This window comes from Crinia signifera, chromosome 7, assembly GCF_055691185.1.
Source record: "Crinia signifera chromosome 7, ASM5569118v1, whole genome shotgun sequence".
Taxonomy (NCBI): domain Eukaryota; kingdom Metazoa; phylum Chordata; class Amphibia; order Anura; family Myobatrachidae; genus Crinia; species Crinia signifera.
In genome coordinates, this window is record NC_139223.1 from 59,544,961 (window position 1) to 59,556,804 (window position 11,844).

General features: G+C 41.9%; 1 protein-coding gene across 1 annotated transcript; it reads left to right on the plus strand.

Moving 5' to 3' along the window:
- Window positions 1-1,781: 1,781 nt before the first annotated feature.
- LOC146021187 (paraneoplastic antigen Ma2-like) lies at window positions 1,782-3,170 on the plus strand. Its single transcript, XM_083154986.1, has one exon. It carries the CDS (start codon window positions 1,782-1,784, stop codon window positions 3,168-3,170), a length of 1,389 nt encoding a protein of 462 aa, XP_083011112.1.
- The last annotated feature ends 8,674 nt before the right edge of the window (window positions 3,171-11,844 follow it).

The window sequence follows — 11,844 nt, forward strand, 5'->3', positions numbered from 1 at the left end:
GAGGCGGCGCCATTTGGTGACAGATCAGGAGGCCGGCTGCATCTCCGTCCTATGAGAGGCGGCGCCATCTTGAGGGCGGAAAAGGAGGCGGCGTTGATAAATGACAGCCAGCTAAGGGGATTGGTGAGTGTATAACCAGCCCCTTCACAGCCTAGAACAGCCACTGGACATCCCCCATCAGTGAAAAGTACAGGCTGAACTGAGAGCCTTGTGTAGTGAGCGGGGCTAGGGGGCAGCCACTGTGAACTACCATCTGCCTGCATGAAAACTTCATTGAAATGTTAGTGCATGTCTATGGGTCACTGAGGTGAGGGGAGATGGATAGAGATTGCCCTGTGTGACCGTATTGTGCACTGGGACTAAAACTTATTACCGTCCTACCCAGTTTAACCCCCTGCCTAGTATTATGAGAGACAGTTTACATTGTCAGATTGGAGTTCTTACTGCAGCAACAGTGCTCAGAACAGTGTATACTGACAGGTTGTTCTGACTCAGCTCCAGTCTTCAGCAAGGGACATCAGTATGTTAATGGAGTAGATCATATGCAACAGTGTAGAACTAGATGGAAATAGCACTGTGGTGACACCATATTCCGAGTTCGCCTGGATATATCAAACTCCTCTAAATTAAATTCTCCTTGAGTCCATGCATCTATGTATTAGAGAAGTTATTCACCTGTACTGACTGATATAATCTGAGAAAGTGCAGGGTAACTCCTATGTTCTTGGACTAATGCCTGCAGAACCGATATACATGGTATGAGCCCAGTACATTGTTGCCAGCAAGCATAATATAACAGAGAGTGACCCAGCATAGCTCACCTAAACTACCAGACGGATTACAATGTTGCCAAATGTAATTCACTTCATAAGATGACCTAACAAGCACAGTTATTTTCCAGTTAACATCAATTCATCAGGAAAGTCTTCAGGGAATGGAGCTAAATAGGGAAGGTTCTTGAACTTAAAAGAGTGAACAGATTGCTAACCTCATTCAGTACAGCACTGCTGGTCATTTTATTTCTAGAGAGGATTACAAATTATTGGTGCAGTTCAAGCTATTTATAAACCGACACCTCACCTTACAGGACTCAGGTGGGAACTTTGAGATAGTTATTAATATACTCCTCACCTTACAGGACTCAGGTGGGAACGTTAGCTCCTAAAGTAAAGGCAGGATTCGTCACCTTGGGAATCTACCACATAAACCCATACGGTTATTTTTTTTTTTTTTTTGGAGTATATACAATAGTGTACACTATTAATGGGCACATTATTGCGCAATAATAATAACTAATTGTGCTTTGCTAATATGTGTGATGGTTGTTATAAAAATGTGTGTATCTGTTTAAAGTATAAGTTAATTTTGTGGATATAATACCCTGGATTCTGGTTTATAGCAACCTAATGTAGGCATGTATAACCTTTATATTTAGCCGAGACATTCCAGAAATCGAACTGAGTGACTACAAGTTCCGTTCCAGTGAAATAAAAACGGTATTGGATGTCTATGTTTTGTGTCTGCTATTTGGTCTGTGTGGAGTTACCTATGTCCACATTTCGCATGACTCTTGTTATGTAACCGTTTTCATTTGTTAAGGGATCATCAAAAACAAAGGGCGTTTCCCCAAGCTCGCCCCATCAACATATATCCATAGTTAGATATATTTCCAATATAACATCATCAAAGTTTGGGGTGGAGGCACATACAGTCTAACTCATATCGTCAGAATCGAAGACAGCGTTACATTTTGGAGGCACTGCTGAGATCCAGCTGCGGCAATGGAAAGCGCCAGCAAACACGATATACAGAGGTGGAGTCAAGATCATGGACTAGATATGGAATGCAGCTTTGGGATTGAGGGTTCTTTTGATGACATGTCTGATGAAGAAATATTGACGGGAGTGGATAAAATATATGGGTTAAAGAGACCCAAGTTAATTGATAAACAGACCGGAGATACGGGGGAAGTGATTACAGTATTGATCACCAATTTAAATAAGTTGGACCGAAACTTGATCCCCGCCCATATTATCATATCGCAACTACCTGAAAGGCGGTGGAAGCTACTATGGCCCGATGTTCCCGTTGAATATCAGCGAGAGATAACTGTAGACCGTGTAGGAAGTGCCACTGGAGATGGATTAAAGAATAAGGAACCTAACTCTGAGACCAATAGTATCAGGGAGCAGGTGCTGGAGCCCCCGGTAGATGCTATGATGGATAGAGTTGTTAGTCAGATGGAAAGATGGCACTATGAGGGTGGATATCGAAGATTACAAATTTTTTCTGGCATATTTCCTATACCTACTGGAGAGGAGGGATATGAGGCTTGGAGAGAGGCTGCTACTCAACATTCGGAGGAATGGAGATGCCCAGAACATGTAAAGAAACAACGTATTGTGGAAAGCCTTCGGGGTCCCGCCATGGGCATCATTCAAGCTACCCGAAGGAGCAACAGTCAAGCAACCCTGAAAGACTATTTTGAAGCACTTGACTATTCTTTTGGCACTCTAGAGGATGTAGGAGACATCCTATCCAGATTGAACCACACATACCAAGAGCCTAACGAAACTCTCACTACATATATTTACAGAATTGATAAAATCCTGTATAAATTACTAGATAAAGGAGGAATAAAGGAAGAGGAGATCGATGGGAAGAGAATGAAATATGTATTGAGGGGAGCACTGACCTCTAACCCAGTAGCCCAGAGGCTTCGATGTAGTCTGTCCAAAGTTCCAGTTCCTACCCTCAGTGAATTAATTAAAGAGGTGAAACTCGAGGAAGTACAAATTGAAAATAGAGATAAAAGTCTCAGGAGGGTCAAAGTCGTACTGCCAACCCCGGAAGTACCCCCAATGAATGATAGACTATATAAACTCATGGAAGAACAAAATAAAAAGCTAGATCAACTCATTGCCATACATGCGCAAAGCCCTCCTATGACGTCAGGGTTATCTATGAATCGTGGACGAGGGTACCATAGGAGATCTGATAACCAAGGACAGTTCACTTGCTACAGTTGTGGACAGTTAGGCCACCGTAGTTTTGAATGCCCTCAAAGGGGAGGATACAATAGAAGGATGAATCCTCCTGAACCCAGGACATCTACCCATTCGGAAAACTTGCAAGGGACGTCGGTGAACCCCGCACGGACTCCCAATTAACTGAGATGGTAGCAATGGGGAGTATTCAATGGACTAAGCTGTGTCAAGGAGGTATTGTTGGAGAAGCCCCCATGGTCCCAGCATTAGTTAATGGACATTATTGTAACGTCTTATTGGATAGTGGGTCACAAGTATCGATCATCTTTGAGAGTTGGTATTATAAACACCTGACTAAAATACCAATAAATCCTATCGATGGCCTAGTGATTTGGGGGCTAAGTAATCAAAAATACCCATATTTGGGGTATGTGACCACTCATATTCAATTCATGGACAACACCACAGAACCCCAACCTCCAGTACCTTTCTTGGCATTAGTGTGTCCTGACTCTCCATCTGGGCAAGACGTAGTTTCTGTGATTGTGGGCACAAATTCTCACCTATACAAAACCTTGTCTAATTGGTGTCTAAATCAAGATAAAGTGACTTCCCTTTCCTCAGAGAGAGATGCCAACTCCTTTAACTCTATGGCCTATCAAGAAACCATCAGTCAGTCTGAAGATCGCAGAGTTACCTTCCAAGAAAGAATAGTAGAATGCTTTGATGGAAGCGACATCTCTTATCAAGACAGAGAGCAGCTTATCAACAAATTGAAAGCACTGGAGTCGGTTTTCTCATTAAGTGAGTGGGATCTAGGAGCAGTTACGGGAGTAGAGCACCGGATCCGATTGAATGATGATACACCGTTTAGAGAGAGGTCCAGAAGGTTGGCCCCAGCTGATTTTGAAGATGTACGTCTCCATCTAAAATATCTCCTTGAGAACCATGTCATCGCAGAATCACAGAGTCCTTATGCGTCTCCTATTGTAGTGGCTAGGAAAAAGAATGGCGATATACGACTATGCATAGACTACCGGACCCTTAATAATCGCACAGTTGAAGACCAGTATACAGTGCCAAAAGTTGAAGAAGCCCTTGATTGCCTTCAAGGGAGCCAATGGTTTTCGGTGCTCGATTTGAGATCTGGATATTATCAAATTCCCATGCATCCTGATGACTGCGCTAAAACGGCCTTTATATGTCCAATCGGTTTCTTTGAGTTTCTCAAGATGCCCCAAGGCATCAAAGGTGCTCCAGCCACTTTTCAACGGACAATGGAGAAAGTAATTGGAGACATGTGTTACCGAGAAGTACTGGTTTACCTCGATGATGTAATCGTGTTCGGAAAGACGTTGGAAGAGCATAATAATAGGCTAATGAAGGTACTAGAACGACTACATCAGAAGGGATTGAAATTATCCATAGACAAATGTCGGTTATGCCAGACCACCGTCAAGTATTTGGGGCATGTAGTCAGCAGAGAAGGAGTCGCCACTGATCCTGATAAAATAGTGGCGGTGCAAGAGTGGCCTAGACCAGTAAAATTGAAGGATTTACGCTCTTTCCTGGGATTCAGTGGATACTACAGACGATTTGTTCCACAGTATTCCAAAATTGCCCGTCCCCTCACGGAGCTGACAAAGGGATACCCTCCAGTGGGAAAAACCCATAAGACCCAGAAAAATTATTACAAGCCCCAAGAAGAATTTGGAGAACGCTGGACTGCTTCATGTGAAGAGGCTTTTAACAGCTTGAAATATCTTCTGACTCACTCCCCAGTGTTAGCCTATGCAAATCCAGATTTACCTTACGAAGTCCACATAGATGCTTCCATGGATGGTATTGGAGGAGTGCTTTACCAATGGCAAGACCAGCTCCTACGACCAGTCGCTTATGTTAGTCGAAGTTTGTCATCTAGTGAGAAGAACTATCCTGTGCATAAACTCGAATTTCTTGCTCTAAAGTGGACGGTGGTGGAAAAGTTCCATGACTATTTATATGGAGTTACCTTCACAGTGCATACGGACAATAACCCGTTAACGTATCTAAATTCCACTGCTAAACTTGACGCTACGGGGCATAGGTGGCTGGCGGCTTTATCCAATTACAATTTTAGTCTGAAATACAAGCCCGGTATCAATAATATTGATGCCGATGCATTATCTCGGTTACCTCAACCAGACATTATCAGCGAAAATGATGACTGGATGGAATTACCAGCTCCTGCATTACAAGGGTTATGTCATCAAGTGTCCTACATGCACCAGCACTTGCCAGAACAAGTTAGTGCACTTGGAGCTTCTGGAAAGGCTCTACCCCTGATGTATTGTTGGATCACCCAGGATGAGATGAGAGACTTACCCAAATGGTCCAAAGAACAGATGCGTCAATTACAGAATGATGACACTGAGATAGGGGCCATGTTGAGACTATATCAAAAGCCGAAATTGTCGTCAGTTCCATGTCCAGTGACCTTGAAGTACAAAGTGTTGTGTAGACAAAGAAAACACTTAGTAGTCAAACAGGGAATACTGTACCGAAGAACATTAAAGCCCAGGGGTATGGTTAAAGAACAATTAGTGTTACCATCTGAACTGGTACCTATCGTGTTGAAAGCACTTCATGACCAACATGGACACCTGGGTTTTGAGAAAACTAAACATTTGATTGCTGATAGGGTATATTGGCCGTTAATGAACAAGGACATTGAAAGTTATTGCCAAAATTGCCGAAATTGTGTCCTACGAAAAACTTTGCCACAACATGCTGCTGGTATGGTCAGTCTACAGAGTTCCGGTCCGATGAATCTAGTATGCATTGATTTCCTCTCCTTAGAAAGTCCTACGGGCCAAGATAGTAACATACTTGTCATCACTGACCATTTCACTAGGTATGCTCAAGCCTTTGTAACTACCGACCAGAAATCCCTTACTGTGGCCAATACATTGTGGGAGAAGTTTTTTGTACACTATGGACTACCTGCTCGCATCCACACTGATAGAGGACCTGACTTCGAGAGTCATCTGATTAAGGAGTTGTGCTTGCTTTGTGGGATAAAGAAATCGAGAACTACCCCCTATCACCCCCAAGGAGACCCACAACCTGAGCGATTTAATAGAACCTTACTAAATATGCTGGGAACTCTTGATCACACTCAGAAACTTAAATGGAAAAAATATATATGTCATCTGGTCCATGCATACAATTGTACACGAAATGAAGCCACCGGATACTCCCCCTATTTGCTAATGTTTGGAAGAGAGGCAAGACTTCCTATTGACATTAGCCTGGGCACCTCTCCCACTACTATCAAAGCCCCTTCCCATTCAAAGTATGTTGTTAATTTGAGAAAGGAACTCAATAAGGCGTATAATATTGCTAAGGAATCCGCACGACAACAAAACGAAAAGAATAAAGAGCTGTATGATAGAAAAGTAAAGGAGCATATCTTAATGCCGGGGGATCGAGTCCTTCTCAAGCGATTGGGCAGTCCGCATAAACAGAAATTGGCCAACCGGTGGAGAGAACTTCCTTATAGAGTGTTACAGAAACTACCTGACATCCCGGTTTATCAAATTGCCCCTGAAACTGCAGATGGACCTATACTCACCTACCATCGTCAACATCTATTACCTATTACTCAGGATATTGTGTTTCCTTCCAGTGTGGATAAAGAGAATCTTGAATCAGCACCAATTCCTGCTAAAGAAAATAAAATTACCTCTTCTGTTGGTCCGGTAACTGAAGAGGCCAGAGATGATGAGACTGACACAGAAATGGGATATTTCTACCAAGATGGAAATACAAATCCAGCATCCACATGGGAATTGAACTTTAACCAAAAAACAGATACAGGAAATCCGCAGGCCATAAACAGAGAGACAGAATTAATTGAGAACTTTGTATTCCCGGATGAGAGTTGGGGGAGTGACATTTTGGTAACTGATGATATAAGTGAACTTCCTCTACCAGCCCGAGTACGTCGACCTCCCCGAATACTAACCTATGACAAATTGGGATGTCCTACTGTTGTTAATAGGGTGGTACACCCGAATATTGTAAATTCATGGCCATATTTCGGGAATCTGGCAGTAAACATTTAATGTATTCAAATTGTTGGTGATTAAGAAGTATATTCTTAGAACTGTAAGTGGAGATCAAATTTGCACATGTTAAAGAATATTGCAAATTTGATCGCCAGGGGGAGAAATGTAATACCCATTCATATATATATTTAAGTAAAAGAGAATTGTACAAATGGTTAATGTTGTACTAGTAAGATGTATACAAATATAGTAGAAATGTAGTAGTGGAGTAAGTTACGTTGGACTTTAATGGAGGACATAAAATAGTTATGTGTGAGGAAGAGACTGCAGGTGTATATGCCTCCTCACTGAGGAAATACTGGAAGGGTTAATATAACCCAAATGGATTAACATAATCCAAAAGGACTAGTAGGATCTTTTTGCTGGAGATTGATATGTGCGAAAGAGAGAATTTCTATAATAAAGGAGCTAAATGCAGAGTAAAAAGGGAACATCCCTTACTACTGGACAAATGGAATAGTCTACTCTAGGGCAGATCTTGGCAGACTGTACCATTATCCCTGCTATTGGGGGAGAGACTTAATAGTGATTATTGTATGCCCACCTATGGGTTAAATAAAGTTGGGGTGCGCGTGTGCCCTGGGGAGCAGTTGCCCGCTCAAATGGAATGCATATAAGGGAGAGCGGAGAGAGTTGTTGGGAAGCCTGAGGAGATTTTGTCTGACTGCAGAGCTACGCAGCAGGGAAGGCGGACAGCGTGACTGGGGGAGAGAGCAGCGTGGATACCTGAGACGGAGTTCAGTGTGCAGCTCCGGCTCCCACAGCGGTTGATAGTTTGCTCCAGATGGGCAGACAGACTCCGGCAGCGTCATCAGGAGGCGGCGCCATTTGGTGACAGATCAGGAGGCCGGCTGCATCTCCGTCCTATGAGAGGCGGCGCCATCTTGAGGGCGGAAAAGGAGGCGGCGTTGATAAATGACAGCCAGCTAAGGGGATTGGTGAGTGTATAACCAGCCCCTTCACAGCCTAGAACAGCCACTGGACATCCCCCATCAGTGAAAAGTACAGGCTGAACTGAGAGCCTTGTGTAGTGAGCGGGGCTAGGGGGCAGCCACTGTGAACTACCATCTGCCTGCATGAAAACTTCATTGAAATGTTAGTGCATGTCTATGGGTCACTGAGGTGAGGGGAGATGGATAGAGATTGCCCTGTGTGACCGTATTGTGCACTGGGACTAAAACTTATTACCGTCCTACCCAGTTTAACCCCCTGCCTAGTATTATGAGAGACAGTTTACATTGTCAGATTGGAGTTCTTACTGCAGCAACAGTGCTCAGAACAGTGTATACTGACAGGTTGTTCTGACTCAGCTCCAGTCTCCAGCAAGGGACATCAGTATGTTAATGGAGTAGATCATATGCAACAGTGTAGAACTAGATGGAAATAGCACTGTGGTGACACCATATTCCGAGTTCGCCTGGATATATCAAACTCCTCTAAATTAAATTCTCCTTGAGTCCATGCATCTATGTATTAGAGAAGTTATTCACCTGTACTGACTGATATAATCTGAGAAAGTGCAGGGTAACTCCTATGTTCTTGGACTAATGCCTGCAGAACCGATATACATGGTATGAGCCCAGTACATTGTTGCCAGCAAGCATAATATAACAGAGAGAGACCCAGCATAGCTCACCTAAACTACCAGACGGATTACAATGTTGCCAAATGTAATTCACTTCATAAGATGACCTAACAAGCACAGTTATTTTCCAGTTAACATCAATTCATCAGGAAAGTCTTCAGGGAATGGAGCTAAATAGGGAAGGTTCTTGAACTTAAAAGAGTGAACAGATTGCTAACCTCATTCAGTACAGCACTGCTGGTCATTTTATTTCTAGAGAGGATTACAAATTATTGGTGCAGTTCAAGCTATTTATAAACCGACACCTCACCTTACAGGACTCAGGTGGGAACTTTGAGATAGTTATTAATATACTCCTCACCTTACAGGACTCAGGTGGGAACGTTAGCTCCTAAAGTAAAGGCAGGATTCGTCACCTTGGGAATCTACCACATAAACCCATACGGTTATTTATTTATTTTTTTTGGAGTATATACAATAGTGTACACTATTAATGGGCACATTATTGCGCAATAATAATAACTAATTGTGCTTTGCTAATATGTGTGATGGTTGTTATAAAAATGTGTGTATCTGTTTAAAGTATAAGTTAATTTTGTGGATATAATACCCTGGATTCTGGTTTATAGCAACCTAATGTAGGCATGTATAACCTTTATATTTAGCCGAGACATTCCAGAAATCGAACTGAGTGACTACAAGTTCCGTTCCAGTGAAATAAAAACGGTATTGGATGTCTATGTTTTGTGTCTGCTATTTGGTCTGTGTGGAGTTACCTATGTCCACATTTCGCATGACTCTTGTTATGTAACCGTTTTCATTTGTTAAGGGATCATCAAAAACAAAGGGCGTTTCCCCAAGCTCGCCCCATCAACATATATCCATAGTTAGATATATTTCCAATATAACATCATCAAAGTTTGGGGTGGAGGCACATACAGTCTAACTCATATCGTCAGAATCGAAGACAGCGTTACATGTGTTTAGAATTGCACCACCTCAACACACAGAGTAAATTGCTCTCAGTTTCTTATGTGACTGTGGTACAGTCTAAAAAGGTGGTAGAATTGGGCTATGGGTGGCATGTAGCCTTGGATGATTTTTGGAGGCTTAAGCCCCTTGTTTAAATATTCCTTATGGACCTTTAGGTACAAAGAGGTCAGGTTTATCACAGGCAGTCACAATGCAAAACACCACTATTGGGGATTGTATAGACAGCAATAGATTGTACTCACATACTATAGGTATGTGCAGGGTTGCCGACTTTTACAGTCTCCTCTCCGGGGTTCTCGGGACGAGGAGACTGTCAGCATCACTACTGGGGGCGGAACCTGATGGAGACATCATCAATCCCTTCCCCCAGTAGCGCAAATCCCACAATATGCGGGTCTCAGATGAGGGGTGAGGCTAAATATGCACGATTTGCATATTTAGCCCCGCCCCTTCCACCGAAAATCCACGAATTGCAGCAATTTAAAGCTTCTGCCACCAGGGAAATGCAGGGGGGGAAGGGGTCCGCCAATATGCAGGAGGGTTGTCCACCTTTCTGGTGGGCATGGAGGGAGACCCGAATTTCGGGAGCCTCCCACCCATCCCGGGAGTGTTGGCAACCCTGAGTATGTGTTGAAGTCATATGTCACTCCTTTGTTTGAGGAAACTTCCCGTATATGTGCCGAGGGTAGTAGGTTTGTGGGTTCCGATGTCCATCTGTACACTCCGCCACTCCAATATCGTCCCGAGTGATGTTAATGTCACAGCTCTGTGTGATAATTATACCTGTATTGTCTGCTATAAAAACTTAATTGTGTTTGTTTTGACCTTCCGACCCTGTCAGCCATGTTGACCTATTTCAGGTGTCAACCTAAGCCATTTTGTCCATTAGTGGTTGACCCAATGCATGTCGGCCTAAATTGGGTTGACCTAGTGACCTTATCCTGTTAGAATAGAAGCACTGTTGACAATTTTTATAAACTGATTCAATAATTAAACCGTAACTTTTGTTTGTGTTAAAAATAATAAAGTTTCTTTAAATGGAGTATATACTGTATACATATTACTATATTACAATCATTTCTTAATTTGTGCAAGTCTCATATATTTGATAAGAGACTAAGGGCCAGATGCACTAAGCTTCAAAAGTGATAAAATGGAGAGTGATAAACAGCCAGCCAATCAGCTCCTACCTGCTATGTCACAGACTGTGTTTGAAAATTGTCAGGTAGGAGCTGATTGGCTGACTGTTTATCACTCTCCATGTTATCACTTTTGAAGCTTAGGGCATCTGGCCCTATGAGAATTATCCTGTAGCTAGAATTTTAACATTCAAATCTAAAGTTGTGTAAAGCTTATTAGATGGTAACTAGTAAACAATGTCATATATCAACTGAATTATGGCAAAAGTCGTTTATGAATATCTATAATGGATCAAATCATATAGGGATCTGAAAGACTGTCACAAATCATAGCAATCATATACTATATGTTCAAGTAAAGGTCCGTTTCATTCACATTGTATAGGTCTGTAGTGAGGGTCATACTTCACACTAGAATAGGTATCGTAAAAATAGGAAGTCATATATTTCACAAGTGAACATGTACAAAATGTACGTTCCTGTATGTAATATGTAAATGTAAAAGCACTGTTTTGAGAAAAACAGGGAGTATCCTACTTTTGACCACAGATACTCAAGTTAGGTAATTAAGTTGATCACAGCTTGTTCTGAATATATGCAATATTCAATAGTTTATTACAACATAATATAATATCATGGTAGATACACAAATGATGCTAAATAAATTGTGCATGATTTCCCCCTTGTTAAATAATTTCACGCTAATATGTATTCATAATATAAATACTATTTAGAATTACTGCTCAATAATAAGCAAACTCTAATATCTAAAGAACTTTATGATAATTTATCTTATTTCCCATCTGTACCCATTTTTGGCCGGGAATCTCACATTGGCACATGTACAAAGCAAAAAATGAGTCTTAGTTTGCTTCTTTAGGAATGAGAATCACAGTCGAAAACACAAGTATGAATCAATAGACCATCGACCAAACTTGGCAGGACATTACATAGGCACAGGATACATCAGCAAATTTACAATCAATAGTATAAGAAAAGTCGGACATTATTTCAGCTCAAAATACAAATGG

Bases quoted from the DNA above. Each gene is read 5' to 3' on its own strand.
- LOC146021187 (XM_083154986.1), top strand. From the start codon at position 1,782: ATGGAAAGCGCCAGCAAACACGATATACAGAGGTGGAGTCAAGATCAT.